The sequence below is a fragment of the Cottoperca gobio genome, chromosome 5 (genome assembly GCF_900634415.1).
Source record: "Cottoperca gobio chromosome 5, fCotGob3.1, whole genome shotgun sequence".
NCBI classification, from domain to species: Eukaryota; Metazoa; Chordata; class Actinopteri; order Perciformes; family Bovichtidae; genus Cottoperca; species Cottoperca gobio.
The window spans coordinates 12000411-12027817 of record NC_041359.1 but is presented as its reverse complement, the minus strand read 5'-3'; the positions used below and the strand labels follow the sequence as shown (position 1 = coordinate 12027817).

The 27407-nt window shown below is 39.4% G+C and overlaps 2 protein-coding genes across 3 annotated transcripts in view; one reads left to right on the top strand and one right to left on the bottom strand.

Annotated features, from left to right (window-relative positions):
* camk1b (calcium/calmodulin-dependent protein kinase Ib) overlaps positions 1–16799 on the bottom strand; it is a 35117-nt gene extending 18318 nt beyond the window's left edge. The window contains exons 1-3 of one of the 2 annotated variants that reach the window (XM_029431600.1): positions 16663–16733; positions 14663–14675; positions 10632–10745 (exon numbers count right to left, since the gene is read on the bottom strand). In XM_029431600.1, coding sequence (XP_029287460.1) covers positions 10632–10745; positions 14663–14673 — 125 coding nt within the window. In that variant the 5' untranslated portion in view covers positions 14674–14675; positions 16663–16733. Of the gene's footprint in view, positions 1–10631; positions 10746–14662; positions 14676–16662 lie in introns of both variants that reach the window. The other variant, XM_029431601.1, reaches the window with a different exon arrangement.
* Positions 16800–18800: 2001 nt separating this feature from the next.
* Positions 18801–27407, top strand: nek4 (NIMA-related kinase 4). The gene is given in 17 exon segments (XM_029431157.1): positions 18801–19096; positions 19949–20215; positions 20315–20512; positions 20601–20708; positions 21128–21282; positions 21489–21624; positions 22422–23108; positions 23197–23247; positions 23422–23466; positions 23468–23585; positions 24296–24447; positions 24806–24872; positions 25168–25280; positions 25480–25568; positions 25715–25932; positions 26018–26151; positions 26693–27407. Coding segments are annotated over 17 exon segments (2724 nt in total). The 5' UTR covers positions 18801–19009; the 3' UTR covers positions 26792–27407.

The window sequence follows — 27407 nt, the reverse complement described above, 5'->3', positions numbered from 1 at the left end:
AAACTCACTGCGCAAATACGTTACACAAGAGTTTAAATATAGACGGGCAGCAACAAAATGTACATTTCTGGAGCCTCAAACAGAGTAAATATTTACATTATTGTGCACAAATCCTGTATGTATCCTGCACAAACAGTGGACAAGAAGCAGCCTTTTTAGTCAAAATTCTCAAATATTAGCATAGTTAATTCACTCAGCTTTTTTTTAAGCTGCTTGCTTAAAATACAGACGTGCCGTTGCTTAGTTTTGGTCGCTACAAGAAAACCTTTTTAAGTGTGGGTATCCCACGATGCCTCACTCGGTGCCTCAAAAGAATTAAAAACCAAGGAATTAGGATCTCACATGCCATCATGCACGCAGTTGAGCTCACTCTTATAGAACAAACACACAGGCTCATAACATGAGATGCAAACATGTCACTAGCAGACCATTACAAGAGGCAGTGGTTACGTCCACAGAGAAAACCAGACGAGCTCTGAGGATTTCCATAGATAACATCAACAAAGACTATTACTGACAAATCTTTACATGCAATCAAGACAAACACAATCTGCATTGTCTTTCTGCCAAGCAAGACTCTGTTTGCTGTTACTATCATTTTCTCAGTCTCTTCTCTTTTTAAGAAAACGCTTTTGTTACCATCTGCTGTGTTACATAGGTGTCTGTGCAGATATATAAAACAAACAAGGAAGCTTTCCTCGTATACTTTGCTGTTTTGAGAATACGGAGCTTCCTTGACGATCTGCCATGTTTCTTTTTGTTATATAAACCGCATTTCTCTAACTCCAATCAATTGTGCCATCTGTCTTGCTGAGAAGTTGGTCAAGAAGGTATGCAGCAGATGACAAAACGGTAACGGAGGAAAGGTCAGAGAGACATAGGGAAGGACCATCTGGTCCAATCAGATCGAAAAGAAACCCAACTGTGATTCTGGCCCTGAAACGTAAAAAGACCATATTTGCTCTGTGGGCTGTCAAAGCACAAAGATCTACAACCAAACTACAATCGCTCTTCTTATCTGAGAATTAACACAATGTATAACAACTTAGTGTTGCACTATGAACTAGATTTAATATATATAGAGACATTTCAATTCTAGATAGATTACTGAAAAATATGGAAGGGTGATTTTAAGAGCAAAAACAATAATCAGCTAATGCATCTAACCAAACACTTTTCTACTGTGCATCTACTCATTGTAACTGTTTATCATTTAGTCTAATTATTAATACATATCCTGTGATTTGGGGGTCATGGTTAGGTATTTTTATTAGCACAGTGCGGGACACAAGAAATGTTATTTATTTTTAATTTATTGAGAAAAATATAACACTGAACACTGAACAGTGCCTGGTGGGCCATAATTATCATGCCAAAACTCCAGCCACTGGTAGGGAAGCACTTCCCTCTGTGTAAAGTCACACGTGTGCTGGTGATCATTGCTTTGGTTGTGTGATGAACTGAAAATGTTTCTGGATGAATACTTGTACCCCCAAATATCGCAATTGTGATAAAAAAAAATTGAGGATATATTTAGTCTACTTTGTACTGATACAAATATAATCTGCTGGTACCGTTGTGTTTTGCTTACTTTCATTTTAATAATCCCTTAATATGAGTGTTGCCATGGTGCTGGGATGTTTGACTCACTGCCAGTAACTGTGGCCTTTGGCTGAAGGCCTCAGTGCACTGCACACTATGGCTCACCAAGAGAAAATATCAAGACCATATTCAGAAATATAAATATTGTGTACTTTCATAAGTTCCAGTGACGAGTATGTCGATGGCGACAGTGACACTGGTTGTCCACTATTCCTCAGACTCTTCCCAACCAACCCCTGAATCTGAATGTGAGCATGACTAACAATTTACATCTGGTGTGTTCATCAGATACCATGCACCAATAACAACACACATGTTCACGTTATAGTGTTTCACATTTGTAAATATGTAAAATTCAAAATGTTAATCTTGATATACATAACAATGTATAATGGCCCGTGTCTGACGTACACTTTAGTGTGACAGGATCTTATACATTGCTAAATCACATTTGCAGTATCCTGATCACTCAGGAAAGTTCCCAGAACTTGTGTTGAACAGTTTTAGTAGTAACTACAGAAGCTCTCGCACACAGATAATTATAATCCCGACATAATAATCTCTCCACAGATTTACCTCATTAATGTTGGCTTTATGGACTGTGCATTTACTAGTTCAGTCTCAAAGCTCTCAACAATACAGTTTCCAGCAGCAGACACTCTTTTAAGCAAAACAGCTCTGATCTGACACCAAAGACAGACCAATTTAGCAAGTAGCTGCTAAAGAATGATGAATATCTAGCGCGCTAAACACAAATATTTTGCTTAGGAGACTAAAATGGAGCTAAAATTAGAGCAAATGTCAGACTTTAAATCTGTCAGGCAGCCAGAAACTCGACTCAGACGGGTGGATAATGTTGCTCTGTGGTGGATGCAGGCAATTGTGTGCTCACACATTAGCCATTTAGTGGCTCAATACAGGCAACTTCCAAGTGCTTTATTCTTCATGTACGAGAAGAATAGATCCAACTTTCCACTGTTTGAAGTCCACTTACTGGAAAGAATTGCTTTGAAACACAGACATGAAAAAAAAAAGATATCCCTATCCGAATGGTATATTGGATTGTAATTAAGCCGCAAAGCCAAGAACTTGTTTCCCTAAGGATTTCTAGGACCAGAGATAAAAAGCACAAGGAAAGACTTCTCAAGGCAGTTTGCTGATATGTGGACAGTTTGTAATGAGGAGAATATGGGCAATAAGGGATTATACCAACTGCAAAAGACTGTGGGAAGATGTACATGACAAGTCTGCAAGAGTACTTCAAATTGTTAGAGGGATATATTGCTGTGAGCAGATGGAGATGTATAAGTGGGCCAGACAGTGTGCATAAATGCATGTGTGTTTGTGTGCGTGTATTCCAGGAACTGCAGGCTATGCCATGCTGAGCTGTGCCGTGCTGAGACGCAGGCTTCTGTTCGAATTAGGTCAGGGCAGGGCTGAAGGGCTGATGGTGCCATAAGCAGGGATGGATTTTCAGGATTGGGTTAGGAATTGTTCCAAGTTGTCATTTGTCAGAATAAAGGTTAAACTGTTATTGCTATGAAGAGTGTCAGAATGAATGTGATACAGTCTCAGAAAGAATCAGTGGCCAACTTGATTTTATGTTCTTGTAATGTATCTTTCTATGGTTGATAACTTAGGTGACCAGGAGCACAAATAATGTCTGAGTACTGAATCAAAAAAGATGAGACAGAGGAGAGGAGAAGACAGATTAAGTGAGAGCATGCCACAAGCTTTACTCATACCTCCTATATGGCGGCTGAGACAGAATTACAAGGGCAGATACAGAAACATATTGTCCTGCATGTGCTTCGAGGTCCAGTTCAGGAGCAGGGCACTGTGTTTGCCTCCTCCCCTTTGATGAAGGAAGGTCTTAGCTCTATCTCATCCTACAGCTTAGACACAATCAAACCTTTTAACAAAAGAGAAGCTAAGCAAGGAAAAGAAAAGTAATTCCCTCTTTTCTAGAAAGGCCATTGGTGTGCATGTGTGATACCCTTGTAGAGAAACATGATTAAGGGAAGACGAGTGAAATTGTGCTAAGACGGGAATACAATGGGATAAATATGAAACATATATATATATATATATATATATAATATAAATTATATAAATTATGGAAAAGGGAAGAGTTAAGACGGCCAGAAAAAGCAAAGCATGGAGAGAGACAGTGATGAAAAATAGATGAAGTGGGACAGCTCTCATGCTGGGAGACTCATCTGCTCTAGAAAGGTGGCCGTTTCCTTTTGTTGGAGATACTACTTTGTTAATCGTCATTTGGTTTCATTTGATTCTGACCCACAAACGCTGAATAATAAAGGAGAAACAAAAATAGTACACAGTAAAAGTTGGTCTGGGCTAAAAATCCCTCAAGCCTCATTTCTGGGCTCCTCGTCTTGTCTGCACCTCAACGCTGACATTAGAGTCTGGTGACAGATGGACGGGTGCTCACAGGCTTCTTTGCCTACTCTCTATCTGGAAATCAGGAAGATAAGACATCAGAGCAATGAAGCAATTAAGTTTAATAATAGCGATTCAGAGTCATTGTGTAAAGTAACATTCAGGTATATCTTATTGGTATCAGGCAATAGATACAGTAATATGTTGCAATATGTTATTGGTGTGATTGAAGAATGCACAACACAATGTACATTTTTCTTTGTGGGTGATTTGTCTGTAAATATCAAATACCATTTTGGTCTGCTTCTGTTTAAATATGGCATAACTAAGTTCTGAAAGGACAATATTCATACTGTATGAATAGTCAAATCGCAGGATGTGCAATTTTAAGCAAGGCAACGCATCTCATTTTCCATGACTAATGTACAAGAAGAGATTGTTGCTAGTAAGTGGCATTCAGGCTCTGCATGCACAGCAATTATTGTTGTTTAATTTATCAAATAACCAGAGCAGGCCCCGCTACAGTCGTCATCCACAACCTATAAATAAGCGAGAAACAGGAGAAAAACACAGAAAAGAGAAGATTTAATTGACAATTTGGCTACAAAAAGCATGATGTTGACCACAAACAGGTCGTCATCTGGTGAAAATACCTGTTTTTTCATATCGCAATATATATTGCAGAATAAAATAATAATCGATAATCAATAAAATATCTGTTTTTCCCAATATTGTGCAGCCCTAGTATATAATGTCCTCTACCTTTGGGTTGACGTGGCCCCCTGACTAAAATGAGTCAGATACAGAAGTCTCTTGTTTATTAATGGTAACATCTCTCACCTGGCTGTTTGTGCAGTATTTCATGAAACATCAGCTTCATAGACATAAATACTCAGACCTCTCTGTATTAAGGAACCAATGTGTGCGTTGAATATTTCCAACAAATAAATGAATAAACTTTTGGTACATTACATACAGAAGCTGCATTATTTTTTAATGTCATAATTTAATTAAAGTGCGTTTGACATTAAGGAAGAGTCAAAGCCTCACCTCTTGTCACACAATTTAGAGTCTTTCACAAATGCACACACCAAACACTTGTGCATGCAGACACACACACAAACACACACACACAACACACACACACCCTAATGAGTGTCGAGTTATTGAACCTTTCCACTCAGAAGCAGAGAGCCCTCAGCCCGAGTGGTAAATGAGCGTTAAAACCTGTGTAATGTAGCCGAGAGGCACGAGTGTGACCGGGCACAACTGGAGCAAAAGGTTCCTCTTTCGACTACCAGATTATGTCCCAGCCCAACAATAATTTGTGAATCACAAAACAACAAAACTGTGAGTGGATTCTGGATGGAAGATTGTAAACATCAGCAAACGTGTCGAATGAAACTATGAAGCACTAAAGGAAAGAAACAAAATGACAAAGAACAGCTCACTCACAAAAAATGCCTGAGAAAGGTTTTAATGAGAGATTTTCTGTCCGCTTGTGGGCAAGAGGGCTCCCTGTTTGGTAGAAAGAGAAAATGTGTGATGGACGGGTGCTAAGTGTTCATTTAGAGAGCTGGAGGCAAAGGTCATCAAGAAGACAGGAAAGACTTCCAGAACAACTACAAACCATCAATTACAAACATATGCGCAAAGACAAACAACTAGAACTAAAAGTGTTGTCTCTCCCTCACCCACACGTTCACACACGACTCTTCCCAAATCAATTGTGGCCAGCGAGGGCTGGGGACGACTGGGTCACCGTTCGACATGAGTGACAGAAACAGGCGAGGGCCAATCCATCAGCCCTAACGATTTTTAGATGATTACATCATGCTCCCCTACCCTCCACTTCCTCCCAAACCCAGTGCGTCCATTTGCAATGTATTCTGGGCTGAAAATGCCAAGAATTTCCCCTCGCCGCTCTCGGCATTCATTCAAATGTCAGAAAAGGCAACAGTTTGTCATCAGTAGAGAAACTGCGAAAGCTGGAGGCTGAGTGTGGGAACGTTGAAATAAAAAGAAATAAAAAAACAACAAAACACAGAGCTGCTGTATTGAATTTAGCAATCTTTATAATAATGTATTCTACAGTATATCAATATTACAGGACACACAGATTCAGAATCATATTTATTCCTAATGACTACATCTGTCATAGACCTGTGAGCTGGTTGTCAGAGATGGAAATGAAAGTAGAATTGGTGCACTGCTAAAAGATTGTTTTTGATTTCATATAATGGAGTTGCAGAAAAAAATCTATTTTAATTTTCCAAATACGTGACCTGTGAATCTATAAGTTGTCAGGTTTGAATGATGACATACTGAACAACATGACGTATGCCTGAGAGTGCAGGGTTAGTCAATATTTGAAATAAAGCCAAGGGAATCAATGTCAACTTTCAACTTATATTTGTCCCTGAGGAGCAACTGGTTTTAGAAGCAAGACATAGATGAGACGATACAAATACTAAAAGCTTACATAGGAATAGGAATCTAAACAGTCCAAGCAAGAAGGTCTGAAAGGATGGGTGTGTGTGTGTGTGTGTGTGTGTGTGTGTGTGTGTGTGTGTGTGTGTGTGTGTGTGTGTGTGTGTCATGATATAAAAAGGTGTTTCACAGTTTTTAGTTTTATGAACAATAATTTAAGTGTAGATTGTTATTTGACTGAACTATAGCAATATTGACAATAACTCTGGAAAGGATCAATGTTTTGGGATTATGCGTGTCCTGATCCCTGTATAATGAAAGCTTTAATTTCAGCTGAAAATCAAAGGGAGGCAGGTCACAATGGGATCCCTGTTCCACAGCGAACACAGTGTGAAACCAGGAAACAGCTAGAGAGCAGGTGACAGGGATGGAAAGCCAAAATGGAGCTGGGTTTGTGACAGCAGGGATGTGGGTTTGGGCTTGGTTGAACAGAGATAGACACAAACAGAAAGAGAGAGGGGGAGGGGGGGATAGATTAACATTAAGTAAGAGAAATTAGAAAAGAAGGAAGGCAAAAGAGGATTTGAGTTGATTGCAGTGACAGCGTGTGCATTATTAATTCCCATCTGTTTTGATTACAAAAACATGTGGCAGCAGCTGGGGAGTCACACGATAAACCCGTATCTGGTTTAAAGTGCCCGTTTCATTACTACTTGTGTCACAAAAGACATTTGAAAGAAATAATCAAATGCGACAGCAATTTACTTGTGATTGTGTCACATGAAAATGTATGTATTACATCTCAACATAGAAACAAGATAATCAATGTTATACTTTATAGGTGACAAGTAATAGAAAGCATTTCATATGCTCACTCTTTCTTTATAATGTTTACTGATTTGCAATAAAGAATACCTTTTAAAGTATACATAATACTGTTTTTAAATATATTGTAAGTTATTATATACAGATACGTCGATGGGCTTTTATGTCTGAGACATGATGAACAGTGATGAGGAGACTTGTAGCACCTACAACATACTGTATCTCCTTCATGGTCAAAATATCAGGGAGGGAGGCTGCAGAAACACGAGCACATCTTTAGAGAAATGTCATTTCTTCTGTGTTTTCCTGTAAAAGAGAGAGCGAGTTCATCTCTTGCACAATGCACACATATGCACCCGTTAGAGGATTATTAATAGCAAATCAAAAACTTTGTTTCCATAGTGACTGTTTGAGTCCATTATGGAAAGTGTCTCCTGTTGTTACCAAGACAACAATTCAGCAACGGCAAATGAATGTGGCGCACAGCTGAGTGATGCGGTGAGCTGCTGATCTCTCCATAAACAAGCTCACCACAAAACTGGGGGCAGGTGGAGGACTGGAAAACATTTTCACGTATGCACCCATCAGTTGTGCCTGTACAACGGTTTGTATATATTTACCTGTATACAGTATATGTACACTGACATTGGGGGCTAGCAAAACAATCTAAACATTTCATGTATCAAACTTTCTCTTGGAACATTGTCAGTCTACATTTCAATTATCCTTATTAAGTTCTTTGAACTGAGGCCCACTGTCACTGTTTCTAATGCAGTGTTTATGTACCCTGTCACAAATTGTGTCTGTTCCTTTAAATCTTAAAAAACTAGAATGGCTTGCAGAGTGCAGAACTCTGCCAAGGCCAATGGTGCATTCATGTGTTGCTCGGATGGTCCCATTTCCCGATATGAGAAACCGCTCTTCCGACTTTGGTGTGTTCATGAGTTTTAGGTGGTAATGTGGAAACAACATGGACGACACAATGAACATATGTTGTGTCTTATTGCTCAGAGTCTTTAAACAACATGTTGATATCGGTTAGCGAATTGTTGTTCCAACTTGAGGGGGCAGTTCACGCAAATTTACCCAGTTGAGAACTCTTTTTTAAGATTATTCCGACACCACATGAATGCAACACAAATGTCCTACATCTCACTGTTAACCAAAGTGAAAAATCTGCTCATGACTCGGATCCGTTTTAGACAGGAAAGACCGCAAGTTCCTCTGACAGACCTTTTTAGCAATGTAACTGTGGTAAAATTACTTCAGTCCTTTTAATGAGATGCTTACAATATTTGATCTACCCTCTGTACATCAGTGACTAAATATACTACGGTTGGCATCATAAACTCCCAAAGCACACTTAGATTTAATCTTGGATTGAGTTTGTGTTCACACAACGTAATCCTGGACTAACAAGGATATGGGTGTATGTACTGTAAATGGTGCATCAAGTGAGACACCTTGGATAAACATCCTGTCTTATGACACTCAGCACCCATGATTAATGAGTGATAAAACAAAGAGCAGTAGTATTTAAAGTAACACTTGCACTCTCAGAGCAATTTGTTCTTCGAGAGCAAACTAAGGTCCAAATTTCATCTGCCAATTTAGGAAATACTGGGCAAACGCTTCCCTGTGGGATGGATAGCAGGACCATTTAGACAGGAGGACTAAGTCAACCCCAGGAGGGATCAAGAGGACAGAAATGGTCCTGTCTTGGTTATGGAATTTGCTCTATTGTTGTGAGTGTCAAATTACCTTTGGGTTTGTACAGTTGTACTGTATAGCTACAAGAATTATGTTCCTGCTATCTTGCATAAATATAGAAAAGACAGCCATATAAGTAGGGCTTGAGAAATGCAGCAAATGAGCTTCGGCTCTACCAATGACAAGCGGTAGCCATGCCATCATGCACTCCAAAAACCAAGCGAGAAAAGCAGAATAGAAGAGACCCATCCAACAGAAATATACCCCCACAGTACTCCACAGTATAATGCCCCTCTCTGAAAACTGCTGATGTGGGCTTTAAACCTGCCAGTGTCTTACAACAAGTCTGTCATACACTAAGGCATTGTCATCCTGTTTTACATTTTCAGGGCAATCGGAAAGAAATACTGATGCCTGAAGAAGAAGAACAAACATTAATAAAAAAATACACCTTGTTTATGGCTCTACTGTAGAACAAATGTGGGCCAGCGGCACGGCTCTTCCCAGCCAGAATCTCAGGTTGGAACGGATGTCAAGTAAAACACATCACTGCAAATATCTGTATATTTCTACATGTAGTTAAAATGCCACTCCAGCTTTATAAATTATCGTTGATTAGTTCGGTCCAGCTTTATTATGTCTTTGTAAAGTTTTTAAGTACACCTGTACAGTCTAATGTACTCTAATACAGCAGCCCAGCAATATAACTCTTATCTTTGTAAAGTCGTTGATACAGTGTCAGAGGTGTTGACTCGTCTCTGGTAATCTATCACGCTGTGTATTTAGTCGTGTTGTTTCACTGTGAACTGTATTTCCTTAAGAGGTGTTTCGAATGTTCTGTCTACAAGTCTAATTTACATGCGGGGAGCTGAAAATTAACCTCTAAATGTAATGCTTTGTTGCTGGTTTGTGGACACTGTGTCGGAGAGGTAAGTCAACAAGGTGCCTCTGATTACACAGTGTCAAGAAAGGTTTAGCACGACAAGCTTCCTAAATATACACAACAGTGCTATTCTCCTGATGAAAATCTACTGCAGAGTAACTGTTTTCATTAGCATTAGACTGTATACACTGACCGCTCCCAAATAATCCTGTCTACCCAAATACAAATGTCACATGATCTGTCATGGTGCTCTCTACTGTACTGTAATCATGTCACTACATAAATGTGGAATCTCATGGAAATAGTTAACCAGCATGTATAGACTTTCTCAATGTCTTTGACTATTGCATTTTTAATTGTTATAGAGGTTTAAAGATTTCAGCATTGATTTATTTTATTGATTTATTTCTCAATATGTCCAATTAAGCATCAAGCTGTTTATCTCTATGGACACTGACAGGAGCAGCCCATCATAAATATACTTTGAGCAGCGACTGCAAAACCTCGTCAGCAGGCTACACTGTAATAAACACGTGTCTCTCCAGTAATTACACAGCAATAATCAAACACTTGCATGTTCATTTATAAAATTCTGTCCATACAAAAGGTGTTGGGATCAGAAACAAAACAAATGCAAATGTTGCGTCTTTCGTTGATCTGAGAGAACAGATACGCATTAAATGTGTCATTAATCCCTGGCAATGTTTCCCAGGGTGTGAAAAAGCCATCATACAAAACTGAAACGCAAGGTTTTTTTTGCCCCTGGCACTGACACACTTACGTTCCCAGGATCTCTTTGAAGTCATACTGATCCTTCACATCTGTGGTCTTCTTTTTCCAGGCATGGCAATCGTCATCCAGTGGCATCTTCTTGTTGTGACGGTCAGAAACAATACTAGTGAAGAAAAAGAGAAGGAGAAGCTCATTAATACCAAAAGTTTAACTGCTTCCACCCCCCCCCCCCCCCCCCCCCATTAGTTAGTGTATTTCTCAGAGTGTTCGCCACTTGTGATGACACACTAATAGTATGCAACACATGATGTCATGTTGGGAAATACTGACATATGATCTGTGCATCTTTCAAACAGTAGTAGTACTCTACAGCAGCCACTAGTTAGCAGCAGGTCCCATTGCTGTTAGAGCATTATTATGTTGTGTAGCGAACATTTCCATTTTTGAGTTGGATGGCTGAGGTTTACTTTAGTGTGTTCTAGAAAAGCACTTCCTGCAGCTAAAAGTCACACAAATAAGAGAAGACTCCTTAGTTGGTCAGCACAATCACATGTCATGATGCCAAAAGGATCAAAGGCAAAGAACGAGCCGAAACGTACTAATTACAATAACATTTGACTATTACAAAATGTGGACGCTCTGTTACATGTAGGTAATTGCATGCGTCTCAGGTGACTTAAGACTGCAGTAAATCCTGCTTCCTCTCGAACACAATTTTCACACAAAACATATCGTATGACACTGGATATTGAACACCACAGGCTCAGGCTGCCTTTCACCCATTTTACAGAAATACTTGTCTCAGGTCATTGTTGTTTGTGCGAGTCCTGCAACTTTAGGGTCGTTTGTGTTTCAGCATTATTCAAGGTGGTTACTGCAATGTTGGCAGCATGACAAAGGATCTGGTCTAAATGTGTGTGATTTATCTTCTTTATTCTTAAATGTTATGAAACATTATTCCCTGCAGTCAAGTATCTTTATGAGCTATAAAAAGTGGAGTGGAATTTATGGCGGAGAAGGCTAAAAGTCATGGTCAATATCTACTAGGTTAATAAGTAAACTAGAAACAAGTTTAAGTATACAGTGCTTCACCTTTTTATACCACAACCAAGCAGTGTCAGAGCTGCATAAAACCCTGGTGCTTTTTATATAACAATGGTATTGTCAAACTTAAAAGGACGGAAACTTTAAGATGAGCTTCTGTCAGAAGAGGCACACTGTTGTAAAAGAGCCAAGCTTATCAGCCTATAGAAAGTCATCTTATCTGTAATGTGTGTGACTTTACTGATCTTGTGTAACGCTCAAGTTTAAGAGAGGTGATACAAATTAGCTTCACAAACTGGGTCAAATCCAAAGATGTTGCCAACGTGTAAAGCATAAAAACACTCCTACCTCTAAGAGTTAGAGAAAGACACAAAGAACGTTAATTCTACTTTTGTCTACCTTGCTCTTATTTTTCAGAGGAAGTTAACATTCAGATGTTTGTGCTCAGCACACTCAAGAGGGGGAGTGATCACTGCTGTCACAGCTATCATCATCTAAACCCAGAAAGTGCCTTTAACTCAAGACCTGAAGGACTAAAATAGCCCTGTTCATATCAGCGTACCTCTCTCCTCATCTGCAGCCTGCCTGGCAACTTCACAGTCTGTCTACAGCAGATGATGTAACGTATTGTTCTGGATTGTATAAGAGCCATTTAGTTAAAGACTACATAATAGTACAATTAATAGTTTCCCTATTAGTTCTGAGGTAGCTCATTTTAATGCTGAATTGTGTTTATGAGTGGCATTAAGCGATAGACAGGGGTGTGCTGCTGTTATCTCAGAATAAATGTTAAAGGACATGGCCTCTTCTAGCTGCATTGAGGTGCAGTGACTGATTGACACACACACGCACACACACATACACACACACACACACACACACAGGCCCTCTTGCGCCTTCACTAATGTCAGAAGTCGGCTTTATACGTGTCGTCATGGAAACCCAAAGCTACTGCTGAGAGTCGGCATTGCTTTAGTGTCTAAGCTAAAGGGAAATCATTCTGGTCCTTGTGTTCTTTAATTTAATTCTTTTTTTTAAACACAAAAGCATCCGTGTGTTGTTGTTGGATATGGATTAGAAGAAGATTTCACACACAAGAAGCAGTGACATTGAAACAACCTGATCAGGTACACCCGACACAGCACCTGATATGAACTCACTGAACAATGTAACCAAAAACACCGGGAACTCAGCGTACATTTTATTACAATTCAATTTATATCATTTCCTCCACTGCATTTTGCATGCGATTTAAAGCAACTTAAGTAAAAAGGAAGTATCTATAAACTTGGCATGATAAAGCCACATGGAAAGTAGTGTGCTTAGGGGAAGCAGAAAGAGGAAGTCCATTCCAGTCCAATGTGTAGTAATTGTTTGCCGGTAAATCTACCGTATTAGGGCCTCTTTGTTCCCGGAGGGACAAACAAACAATACATAGTCGACTGTAACTCTAGTCATCAGTACATCTTCAACCGGACTCTTTCTTTGAGAATTGAGGAACTAATACCGAACATGATTTATTTTCCGAATGTTGGTCAATGTGTACGAATCAACGTCTGCAAATACAAGAAAACACACATGTTTTAAGGCTTTCTGGTTTCAAAGGAGAGGACTGTTGAGTCTGTAGTGTTGAAACCAACTGACAAAGTGGCCAATACAGAAATATTGATATAGATATATATATATATATATATATATATATATATATATATATATATATATATATATATATATATATATATATATATATATATATATATATATATCGAATAGTGATAATTATGCAAATATTCATTGATTACTTAAAAATATCAATAATTTGCTGATTACAGCCTCTTAAATGGGAAGATTTGCTTTTCTTTATTTCAAATCTTCAAACTCAAAACTCTTTTTGACTACCACATAAAAAAGGCTCTTAGGCTTTGGTAAACTTTAATAAAGATTTGGCCGCATTTTTGGCATTTTATTAATATCTAGAAACACATATCTGCACTCTGCCGGCAATAGGACAAGATTTTGTTATTGGATCTGGTTTCCGTTTGTAGTCCAAGTAGTATCGACCAATCACGTTTGAGCGGGCTTTGGTTGAATACAGGTAAACTGTCTGAACTGGATAACAAAAGAGGTGGAACATAATTGCCAAAATGCAATCTCTGAGCCCATCGGCTATCGTCAAGAAGGATTCATTGAAAATAAAAAGAATATTTGCAGCTCTAACCTTATCTACTAACCAACATGATTTAAGCAGAGCATCACACCCCACCTGTTTACAGAGTAGGCCTCGTAACCTTCTGGTTAGAAATAACTGCAGACAAACTGAAGCCAGACAAACAGTAGAAACATCTCTCACATAATGCTTGTTTGTAGCATCCTACCTTGCTCATATGGAGATTCATGTTAATTCATGCACTGAGAATGGGGCATCAAAGTCATTTAAACATCAAAGTCATGTAAAATCTATGAATGTATCCACCCTTGCTCGTAACTAGTTGTGTTCATTTTAGAAATCTACAGAGAATACCAAACATGTACCTAAATCTCCTTCATAACACTTTCGATTTCACTTTAATGGCACAACCATCTGGATATGTTTTACATTAGGCAACTTCATATTACATTTCATACAACACATTTCAAGCAATTGGAGCTTTAAGGACGACGTTGGGTAAGAGGGTCTGTATTTCAAACAGGTAAAAGTTATAAAAAGTAGAATAAGGTTCAGGTTCAAGACACGCAGGGGCAGATAGGGGCAGATAGGGACAGATAGGAGCATGTTTAAAAATGTGGGAGAGGAGAGGAGAGAGACACATGCAGGTATCGTATGAGCATGTAGAAGGCCAAAAACAGCCCCTCCATGTCCACTGATGACATGACGTTTGGCCAACGGGTGAAGATGAGCTGCTCAAAACCCAAGAAGCAGAAGGATTGAAGAGGCTGGAGGAGATGCATGGTACCATAATCACATTCCCTGACTATTATGTAACATGCAGCATTCATCCTTGTTTAAGGTTTACACAAAAGAGTCGCTGTACTCACTGGTTTCCCATTCCTGTGATGTGCAGTGGACAGAAGAAACACACATGTACACACAACCACAGTTAAACGCGACGAAATGACTTGTGGTTATGGTATTAGGGCGTGAAGTTTTATTTGCAACGGTGTTAACCATTTTAGCAACACTACACGTACACAAAGAATCAAACATACAAACTTATGGAGTTGATTTTAAAATGAGATGTCTAAAAGTTCAATTAAAACTTTACCCAACTGAGCTCTTGAACACTTCTCCAGACTGGATGGCTCATGTCTCGACAAAAGTGCCGCTAACAAACAAACACACTTACAAGTGTGTTCTCTTTTGTCTTAACTCTCTGTCAAATATTGATTTTGGCTAGTGTTTACTATTTTTACTTCATATCTCAGCAGCCAATCTACTGCACAGTTTAAAACAGGGGATTTTCTTTTTTCTGCTGCCAAGTTATGAACAAAGACTCAATGTGTCAACATGTCATGTCAACGGTGGCATTCCTGTTAAATCAGATTGCCATGATTTTATTTAACTGCTTCTTTTCAGGGGTTCGTTAGGTCAGGCACAGAGCTACATCTGTGATCTTTTAATGCTTTCAGAGCTGCAGAAAGCAGGACCTCGTAATCAATCTAAACCGGCCTGAAGACCAAAGCTGTGCATTCTTTTTCACAGCCAGCTGCACAGGTTTTGAATCACATTTCATACATTATAATGACTTTTTGAAGGACAGTAATCCTATTTTCCAACTCCCAACATGTGTTTGTTTTTACCTTAATGGCTTTATTGTCTCTTAGGAGATCTGGAGATAAACACATCGACCACAGTGAAATGCATGCAGCTCAGAGACGCTGGAGCCAGCACGACAAAGCTCCATTCACACATTTAGTACAACAAATAATAATGACTCATTGAGTCAAAGGGTTGAACTGACAAGGATCCCAGGTCTGTGGTGGGCGAGCGTTTTTTCCTGCGAGCCAAGAGCAACATGTCTAAAAGCATGGCCACAGAGAGAGAGAGCAGTGGATAGGCAGTTTGTGATTCCCTGTTAAATAACTTGTTCACTTCATTAACTATTGATTAACTATATTGCCGATTCAAAACTGCACGGCCCTCGATCCATGAACCCTATGCGTCCACTGGCTTACTGGCAATCACAGAGATTTAAAAACAGCAGTCTGATTGGTCAGCTGGTGTTAATGACGCACATTAAATCTCCTCTCAAAGTGAGCTTATTAATTGATAAGCAGACTTATCCTTACAAGATCCCACAGACAGACAGAAGAGGGGAGGAGGTGTGTGTGTGAGAGAGAGAGAGAGAGAGAGAGAGAGAGAGAGAGAGAGAGAGAGAGAGAGAGAGAGAGAGAGAGAGAGAGAGAGAGAGAGAGAGAGGGTAAGAGAAACAGAAAAAGGAAAGAAGAAATGAGAAATGAGTGAAGGGGTAAAAGCTAAAAATACACATCCTGTCATGTTTACTGAGAAAAAACCTTCACACCATTTCAGCTGAAGAGATTAATAATAACACCATCAAGGCTCTCTCAAGACATATAGTTATTTATATCTGGTCATGCTATAAACTTGACTTTATTGCATCATATCTATTCAGAGAACAGTTTAGTTATACTGGTTTGTATGGAAGATGACAAGTATCACATAGTATGTCAGAATGTGATCTTCGAAACTGCAGCTTCAGTAACATCAGGTCCTGTCCATGTGAATGACGGGACATAACGAGACTGACAATTAACTTCAGCAGCCTCCCCTGAAGTAACGCTAAAACGACGGATAGTTTTAAAGTAATTAAATCTCCCTCAAAGAGTTGTAAAACGTTCCTCTAAACGAAAAGGAGTGGACGTAAAGACATGGTGAGCTAACGTTAGTGATAGATGTTGCTAGAAAACGAGCTGCCAAAAGCCCCTGGCAAGAAACCACGCTCCAACCTCCATTAACCTTTGAGAAAGAGTCAGAATTAAAGTTTGTGTCATGGCAGAGTAGCAGCAGTCGTTCCTACCTGAAATGTAAGAGTCTGTAAGGTCCAACAGCCGTGTGTCTGGTGTCCGTCCGTCTGTCCGTCTCTCTAACTCGGAGCGCTCTCACACGGAATCTGTACTAACCTCACGAGCAGCGCTCATTCTGACGTCACCTCAGGGCAGGACGGCCCACGGACCAATCAGCGACCGAGCTGTGGGGCACAGGTAAACAGTTCTGCGACGCTATTGGTCACCGCCTTCCTCCCGGTACTTACAATAGGAGGTGAGTGGGTCGGTGTGCTGCCTTAATGGTTATAACTAATGACCCCTGCTGTAAACCATGACATGCATGCTACTATCAATAATTTCCTAATTCACCTGTGCAATAATCTGTGCAATAATAAGTAAACTGTGCAATACTCTGTTCCACTGCAATACTCTGTTCAGTAATAACTCAACTGAGCAATACTCTGGCATGTATTAGTATTTGCTTTTGTCTTTGATTGCCTTTTATTTTTTATGTTTCCTTGTTTTGTTAGTTATGTCTTTTTTACTGCATTGTTTAATATTTCTGCACTATGAACAGGTTGAGTTTCTCTCAATGTATGTTTTAGCCTACTTGACTTGACTCTATATTGATACTTGAAAAGTAACTATCTGCATATTTGTGTGTTGTTGAAAATCCAATAAACAAATTTAGAGGAAAGAAATACCGCAATTATTTATTTATAGTGTATTTTTCAACTAATATCCTTATTTATATTTATCTTACATTTTAACACACTTAATCATAGATCCCATTTTTCAGGACATTATTATTTACACAATTTGTATATATTGTATTATACATATTTAAAATTTCCACCCGGGGATCAATTAAGTATTTCTGATTTGGATTCTATCAAACATGGTGGTGATGGAAATCATTAGATTGTAGCAAAGTAGTAATGGCATGAGTAGTCATAGTGATAATGGCCTTGCCGTTGTAGGGATTGTCTTTGTTTTTATCCTGTGTCATGTTTCAATTTCATACACAACATCTTGTCTTTAATGCATGCTATGAATCGTTAATGGTTTCGTTCTTTAATTTCATTCAATTTACTTTGTTTTATTGCATTTGTTTGTCAATTGAATCTGTATTTTTAACATGGTTATCCTAAACTGACTTCTCCTTGTCCATTCACCCTGCCAGGAGGGAGCAGACTTGGGTATACTGAATTTGTGCAGTCTCTGCTTGAGGTGGTCTCATGCTCCATCTAGTGGATTGCATAGCCCCAAGCAGACATGTCTATCGGCCTGAAAGTAGTAGTATCTGTAAAGACATAGCCAAGTGTGCTGCGTATCAATTTGGGTGCGCATTTAGGCCAAGTAAACATTTCGGTCATTTTTAAATGTTAAAATACTTGTGTTATGCTACACTAGCATTTGTTTTTAAAGAAGAAATTTCTAAACAATCGAGTCCGTGGCAGTTAATGTTTAGAGTGACCATTTGCCATTTTTTGCAGACATTAGGCAAGGCACTGCACGGCAAGGCAAGTTTATTTATAGCACATTTCAGAAACAAGGCAAATCAAAGTGCTTTACATAAAGCATCAGAAGCATTGAGACAAAGTGCAAAATACATTAATTAAAGACGCAACATAAAATACAATTAAAACAAGCCTAAAAGAAATAAGACTACAGTACAGTGTAAGAAATGTACTCTCTCTGACATGTCATGGCAGAAGGAGTGCAGGTGTTGCATCTGCTTTACATGTAGGCCTACCAATTCCAAGGCTTTGTATTGTGTGTGTGCAGGCTAAATAAAACGGAGCATGATTTAAATGATTGATTACACCTGTGTTATTACAACACCCACACCTCCCACTTTCCCACCTTTAAAACAATGTGGCTGTGTATAATTCTAGGTAATGAAAGGTAAACACACACTAAAATAAAGTGAAACTTTGCTTCAGGAGTCTATCAAAAATGCAGCAAATTGTTTTGATTACATTTTATACTTGTATATATATTTGTAAATAAATTATTTCTCAGTAAAAGCAGAGCCTATAGTAAGGCTGCTTCAGTGGCTACCTGCAGCCGCTGGGTGGCGCTGTGGTGCACACAGCGCTGTTTTCTGCCACAGTTGGACCCTCTCACCATTGTCGTCAGCGAGCTGACAGTTGCCTAGTGACGAAAAACTATCGACTGCTACTGATTTCCTGCGTTTTCAAAATCTCAACGCTGGCGCTGTGAGCTACTGCGAAGTTTTCCAAACAGATTTCATAGGTTTATTTCGTCTTTGCAGCTGGAGTATGGGACTGATATGAAACCGTTATTGTTGCCGGAAATGTCCTGTAACGTTTTCAGTGTTTTCAGGTCGCGTTATGAAGCGTTTTTTGAAGAACGATGAGTAATTATATTTTCATCAGGGTCGTCGGCAAGGGGAGCTATGGGGAGGTGAACTTGGTGAAACACAAAACAGACCGAAAACAGGTGAGAAACGAAAAGTGTGTGGGGAATTCAATACAGCCCAAAATAATTTAAATAAGCAGCGTATAGCTTTAACAATTGTAGTCGCTTGAAATGTTATAATCACCAGGCATGACGCTACAAAGACCCAGCTAATCTTCAACTAGCTTAAAGTTAGCTAAAGTCGGCTAAAACCTCATAGATTTGTTTACGATCTTTTACATTATGTTTGAGATTTAGGGAGCAAACACAATAATGTTAACATCTGGAAGACATGATGAAACAAATATGTTAGTAAAGATAAGGTATGTTGTTATTTATACAATAACATTCAATTTGACAGCTGTTTCCGGTCTGCATTGTCCATTAAACGATTAAAAGATTCCTTGAAGGGTTTGAGACAACAGGGAACATTTATTGTAACCCATTTTAACTCAATCAACGTTAAGAAACTAGAAATTGTAGCTGGATAATTAATACTTCTGACCATCATGATGACTGTTAAACCCCTTCTGTAAAGTAAGTTTTGTAGTTAGAACTTAATCCATGAAACCATAACAAAAAATAGTTTAGGTGCAGAGCTTCTCTCTCCTCATATGTAGGATCACTACCATTGACAGGGTTTGTGAATCCCTTGTCTACATCAGTCAATCATTTTGATACAATTATGTATTTATTTAAATGTGAACTAAAGCTTCATTGCAATCTGGTTGGAAATGTTTCAGTTTTCCACCTTATGATGACTTCTCATGTTTTATTCCAAGCGTTTTGATTTCTGAACTTGTTTATTTTCACAAATATATTATGAAAAATACAAATGTTTTGCTTAGTTTCCATCTCAGGGAGAGTGATTGTGCAATGTTCTTCTTTTTCCAGTATGTTATTAAGAAGCTGAATTTAACCACCTCCTCCAAGCGGGAGCGGCGTGCTGCAGAGCAGGAGGCTCAGCTTCTGTCCCAGCTACGGCATCCTAACATTGTGACATACAGGGAGTCTTGGGAAGGAAATGACTGCCAGCTGTACATTGTGATGGGTTTCTGTGAAGGCGGTGACCTTTACCATCGACTCAAACAGCAAAAGGGCGAACTCTTACATGAGAGGCAGGTGGTGGAATGGTTTGTCCAGATAGCCATGGCACTCCAGGTATTGATTGAATGTGAAGGCCATGCAAGCTCATCATCATTTATTTTCTTTTTACGAGTACGGGACATCTGAAGTGACTGTTTTGATTTTGCTTTGCAGTATCTGCATGAGAGGAACATTCTTCACCGGGACCTTAAAACGCAGAACATCTTCCTGACCAAGACCAACATCATCAAAGTTGGGGACCTTGGCATCGCACGAGTATTGGAGAACCAGAATGATATGGCCAGCACACTCATAGGGACCCCTTACTACATGAGTCCAGAGCTCTTCTCGAATAAACCCTATAACCACAAGGTAATTTGGTTGTCTGTTCTTTCTCTGTGTAGTCTTTTTGTGAATTGTCATAGAAACTACTTTACAAATAGATGTTATTTGTTTCTAGTCAGATGTTTGGGCCCTGGGCTGCTGTGTATATGAAATGGCCACGCTGAAACATGCCTTCAATGCCAAGGACATGAACTCGCTGGTTTATCGCATTGTAGAAGGAAAGGTGGGTTTCATCTTTTCACATATATTTTATAAGATATTGTGTTAAGGTTAAGTTTGAATGGTTTTATTGTGGATGCTGTATTACTGCTTTTCCAGGTGACAGCAGTTTTCTTTTTGCAAACAGATATATTATTTAGTTTTTGATAGCAGTCTGAAGTTTGTTTGTCATTTCCTGAGAGTGTCAGAAGAGTTCAGGGACATTGTTTTAGCTCCATGAAGAGACGGGAGTTGGGAAGAGTCTTGTTCTTGTCCTAAGTATCTGCAGATGAAAAAGTTGTGGGTTTATCCATTGCTGACTTTGGCCATATTGTTTAGGAGTTTAATAATTGCTTCTCTTTTAGTTAATACAGCACATTATCTTTCAGAAGCCTCATAATCTAGAAATATAACTTATGGCATTTTTCTTTGGTTTTTCATCAGCTGCCACAGATGCCCAGTAGATATGATCCCCAGCTGGGAGAACTAATCAAGAGCATGCTGTGTAAGAGACCTGAAGACAGACCTGATGTCAAACTTATCCTCCGGCAGCCCTACATCAAACGACAAATTGCCATGTTCCTCGAGGCCACTAAAGAGTAAGTGGCACTGACAGCAGACTGCTTTGTTGTTATGTCTAATTTCTTTAAAGCTGTTTATTGTATTCACATGTCGCTACACTTCAACTGGAATCATTTTCTACAGTCCGATATTTGTTTGTTTCCCCTGCCACAGTGAGCTGCTAGCATTAAACAGAATGATACATCTTTTCTTACATCTTTATGTTTGATTTGGTTCTTTCCAGAAAGACTGCCAAGTCAAGAAAGAAGGCTGTGGGTGGCAGTGATGATTGTAGGGCCAACAGTGGACAGTCTGCGGTGACATCTCAGCCAAAACCTGAGAGAAGTCCCCAGCCTGAACCTGTAGCCCGGGTGAAACGGGTGAGTGACTGCAGAATTGCAAGGCTGGTTTAACACAGACAACTCTATTAGAAGATTATATTATTTTAGAATATTCCCACAGTTTTCAGTCACTCAGTGTTGACTTACTGTGTTGTTACTTATTCAAATGTATCCCATGATTTTCTTTTATCTTCTACATCTTATAATAGATTAATAGTAACATGCAGGTATTTTCTGTTATACACAACAATGACAATTCAGTATGAGGAGGAACTTTTTGATTAGAATATTCATGTCCTTGACCATGCTTTAATGCATTTTATTTTGCCAACTTAGTCATGCTAGTCATTGAAATGAAATGCTCCTTCATGTAAACTCTTTGTTTGCCGCGTGGTTATGGCTGCCATGGACTGTAATGCAGTGGCTAAGCTTGAATGTCGGTTATAATTAACGCTAACATTGGTCTGCTCTGCTTGTCAAATAGCCAGCAATAAGGACAACTGCTATTCGTTTGTTTAACCTTAAAGTATCTGATTGGGACATTTATACAGAAGTAATATAAAATGTATAATGTTCTTGCTGCGTTATCTTTAGGTTTATAGCATATATGATATAGCATCCAGGTATTCCAAATCAATCAATTCAGTCCTGAATAAGTTCAATTATTGTATATAAATGGTCAATATGTGTGTGTAGATTTCTCCTGGTTGTCAATGTAGTAAGATGTCCCACAGAGTCCACTGGATTGATCTAATTACTAAAGCTTTTTCACTTCCGATGTCATGCAGAGAATCGTCAATGTTTATCATGTTTCTTTTTTTTTTTTCTCTTCTCAGAAAGACGAGAAATCACAACAGGATAAGGTTTGGAACGGCGTCGCAGACTTCGCTCCAGTCCAAACACCTCGACCACCGAAACCTTCTTCACCTGAGGCTCTCAAAGCCAGCATTGCATCCCTGGCGACCATCAGCAACATCAATATCGATGTCCAACTGCAGCAGGACGAGGACGTGATGAAGAGGCAGGTGCAGGGGCCCCAGTCAGTTGTGTCACACCACCGTGCAGGTAATGAACCTGAGACTCACAGCGTGAACAAAGACAGCAAGGGACGAGGGAAACCAGATCCATCTCCCCCTCCTTCCCCTGTTAAGCCCCCTCCGAAGTCTGTATCAGGTGTTGGCAGTCAGGGAACAGATGAGAGGAGGGCCCCCAATGGATTGTTAGACATTCATCCACAGGCCACGCCAAACCCTGGGGATACATTTTCTGTCCGTGGGGAGAAACAGATGTCAGATGTGGACGGTAACGATGATACCATGGAGTTACTTAAAGAGGCTGACAGGCAGAACCCAAAGCTGGAAGTGGAGAGAGAGGATGCTTTTTCTAAGCGTGAGAGGAGATCTGCACACAAATCCAATATAGAGAATATCAAAGTAGATGTGGAAGTGAGTATGGACGATAAAAGCGACACCGTTACCCTTCTTAAGGGAGCTCCGACACAGCACCATACCCCAGACATCCAAGTAAGTGCTCTTAGTAATAAAGCGGTATTTCTGTTGTTAGGAGCATTTTTGTTTATTTTTTAACATGAGTTGAATCATGTCTTTGTAGGAAAGCCTAGAATCTACTGAAAAGCTGTTAGAGCCGTTCCCTCCAACACTGGTGAGCATTACAATTCTTGTACTCATTCTGTGATCTCTTACCAGAATAAAGCCCTTAAGCTGACTGTGCAACACTGCTGTGCTGACTCACAATGGCACAAAGTGCAGGAAGTTTTTTTTGTATTGTGGGAAGATGTTTGCCACAGCGGAAAAAAGTGTAATTGTGTCGGTTTAGGAGCCTGTTCGGGAGGAATCTCCCTTACCAGCCAGTAGGCCGGGTCCGAGCCGCTCCATGCCAAGCTCCCATGTACTTCTCATCAGAACCATCTTTATCACAGCAGCACAGAGGGAGGGACATAAGACGGACACATGGAGATCAGGACAAGGTAAAGAGGGTAGGTGCTGAAGTGCAAAGATTGTTGAGCTGTGAATAATTAAAGAAAAGAATCTTAAAGCAGTTCAGTTACAGGATTCCTTAAGACTAGTGCAACATAAGAAACAGGAGAGAAAAAAGTTTTTCCCCCAGAAGATCTTTCTGCTTTTTGCTCAACTACTGTTAATTCTGCTGTGTTTCTCAAACTGACTATCATATCGCATTTGTGAATGGACACTCACAATTTATCCTGAGTTCAAGTCAAGATATGATTGTTTGACATGTCATCTTTTAAACGTTAATAGGTCAATAAAGAGGTTGACGCTGTAAACGTAAAAAAGTACGAAGACTACCAAGAATGGGGAGCAAAGGGAGTAAAGCAGTTGAAGGGCCACAGGGGCCCATTGTTGATCTCATGCTTTCAAAATATGGCTCTGACAGTTTAAAACATTTATAAGAATGGTGTGATGAATGTGGTTTCCCGGCAGGAGGGTCGTTAAGTACGGCACAGATACGGAGACTAGGCATGACTTCCAATTTTATTTTATACTATTTTAATTCTGCTACTTCCCACTCATTTACATCAACACTGTGATTATTGTACTGTAAATGCTCTTATTCTGTCTAATCTTGTACTAAGTTGTTATGTTTTTGCTGTGAAGCACTTTGGACATTCAGTGAGGTTTTCTAACCTTAATTTAACTACATTTTTATTTATCTTCTTCCAAGGTGGCAGCTCCTAGACCTTTACCTCCACCTCCTGTTGAGAGCAAAGCCGTGGAGGGGAGGAAGAGGAGCAGGAGGAGCACAGAGGGCAAGAGAGCCAGTGAAGCTGCAACCTCCACATCAGTTAGCTCCTCTAAGGACGGATTCTTACCACTGCCACAGGTGAGAGTGCTCCTCCACTTGTGCACTGTATACAGACATTTATATTTCTGGTTATCCGTTCTGCATAAAACACATTTCATGTGTAGGTCAAATGATAAGCCTTATCAACATTTCTTAAAGCAATCTTAAAAAGAAAAATTGTGTGAATTGTGTTGTTAGTAAGTGTAAAGCATTTTAGGTCATAGTTTGTACACTCTTATTTTGAAAGTTGAATAGCGTACAAAACAATATTAAAAACATTGCTTCTCTTTCTTTCCAGTGCTCGTGTCTAATGACTTTGATGTATTGGTATATTCTTTCTGAAATCAGCAGATGCAGTTTATTAATCACAGAAAATGTGGGTCAATTTTATTTTCAGGATCGTCTTCTATCTGCCAGGGAGAGAAGAAGACTGAGGCAGTCCCAGGATGGGTCCAGCCAACCAGGTACTTATTATCTTCTCCTGTAACTGAAACACAAAATTAATAGTTGGACCTACAAAAAAAATAGTAAAACTAAAGTTACAGGAAGCTTGAATAAAGGAATAAAAAAAAAAAACGTACAAAACAATTACCCTAAGTAAAGTGTACATGCTCACATTTGCACTTAATATACACTTAAACCCACTGGGAAACTTAACCTGTCCACATTTTAAGTGAAATATTCTCTATATTATTACAGCTCTATGAAAACAAAAAAAAGAATAGTTGGTAGTTCATTACTTTCCTGCTCTTTCCACAGGTGTTAGTGTTGGAAGAAGGGCATCTTATGATGTCACTTCCACCAATGACGAGCACTACAACGCTCCATATAACAGATCTGTTTCAGAATCTATGACTGAGACCAACTGTAAGGTACTGACCCAACATTACTGTGACATCCAATTGAATTTCATGCAAACATTAAAAAGGAAAAGCACTTTTTAAATGTCTAGTGGTATGACGAAAAAAAAGGCTTGATGTGCCGTGTGAATATAACCTGATAGTTTTACAGTGAATTGAAAACGGAAGTGTGTGTGGAAACGTTTGTCACAACAGTGTTTCATTACAACAGGATAAGTTGCCGGAGCGAAGGTCAGATGAAGACGAGTGCAGCTCATCCACAAGTTCCACAGAACGTTCGGAGGGAGACTGCAGGGAAAGGTGAGAGCATGCACCTCCACTTGAATGTAGTCACTGTTCTGCTTTGCTATTCATATTATTTTCTCAGGAAAGTCTATGTTAACATTTGAGGTTTCAAATTGCCTGTACATTTGCTGTATAATCTGTTGGTTATGTGTCATCTGCAGAAAGACTGAGTCCAGCGACATGCAGGATTTAGTCCACATGATGACCCAAACTTTAAGAATGGATATTGGAGACGGTGTGAGTGAGATGGACAAAGGCAGATTTGGCTCGACTGCGTTGCCAGAATTTAAACTGAACAGGAAGTACAGAGACACCCTGGTGCTTCATGGGAAGGCTCGAGAGGATTCTGAGAACTTGTCACTCGGTGAAATACCAATCGGTTAGACACTTTGATCAAACTCTATCTGTCATCAGTCCGTCGTTCTGGAGCTTCCTCGTATTTAATCTGCTTCTCTCTCCGAAAGGCTCCACGTCCGGTCCAGCAAAGATAAGAAGAGCTATCGAGCAGCTGAGAACAGATGCGGTGAAGGGCCTGGGGCTCAAGCTGCTGGACAGAGTCCTGGAAATCATGGAGGTGGAGGATGACACCAAACGAGAAGTATGCTTTTAAAGAAGGAAAACGCATCACACCAAATCATATGTACTGTACCCGAGGTTTAACTGAAAATGTTCAGGCGTAGCAGCTAAATAGGTTCTGGGACAATGTGTTTGTTCATTTGTGCAGAATGTTTTTTTCGCAAATGCTCATTTTATGGTTTCCTTAAGTGAAATACATTGTGCACTTGGATACCAGGATGGGGAACAAGTCATAAAGATGTAAGAATGTCCAAGTTACATACAGAAACGGCTAATAAAAACAGCTTTATGATGCATATAGGTCATTGCATCTTTGTTATAAGAGTTGTGACGTCTAGAAATCAATGTAAAAAAGTTAAATAGGTTAGACTGGCTTTTTAGTTCAAAATGATAAGTTAACGTTAAGATCAAATGATAGTGTCCATATCACATATGTGAGTAGATTAATTTGACCATGCGCAGTGTAAATCAATTTGTCTGCGACGTCTGTTTAGAACTCAAGCTGTTAATGCAGCGGTCCTTTGTTTCCAAAATGAACCGTTGGCATCTTTTTCTCACTGCAGCTGTGCCTTCGTGACCAGATGGGAGATGAGAAGTACCACGCTTATGCTGTGATGGTGAGGCAGCTGAAATTCTTTGAGGATATTGCCATCAAGGTTTAGAGAAGATACTGTTTCTAAGGGAGAATACACATGTGCATTACCATGACACCACTTGACAGTTCTCTAACAGGAAACTTTGTCTTTGGGAGAAATGCTTCGGCGTTCATGTAGAAACTTGTATGCATTTACAACCGGTCCATATTGTTCACGAATATGAATTTGTTTCCTGCCAAAATACCAACACAAGCTTGTGTGGCGTTGTCACTTCTTTCTCTCTGCTTGCATGCGAAATCATTGTTGACGCTCGCAGGTTTTGTCATGGAAATGCCACAATGCAGCTGCTCTGGTGCGAGCAATCTTATGTAAATTACTGTGTAAAGTTCTTTTTTTATCTTCTTATTGTTTGAACACACAATTCATAATTATTCCTGTAGTTTTCAGGATGTCTATGCAAAGATTGAGTCGTGTTAAAGCACTCCTTGTCTTTACTTTCTGTAGTAGATGCTTATTTGTTTATTTATAATGCAAGCTAGAATTTCAATAATTGTTTTCCTATGCTATATCTTTGAAGACACTAGATCTCACTTGCTGCTGTATTTCTTAAACACTAAATAATGTAATGTAGATGCATTGTAGATATTAACATTTAATCTTTTCTAATAAATCCTAAAATGTT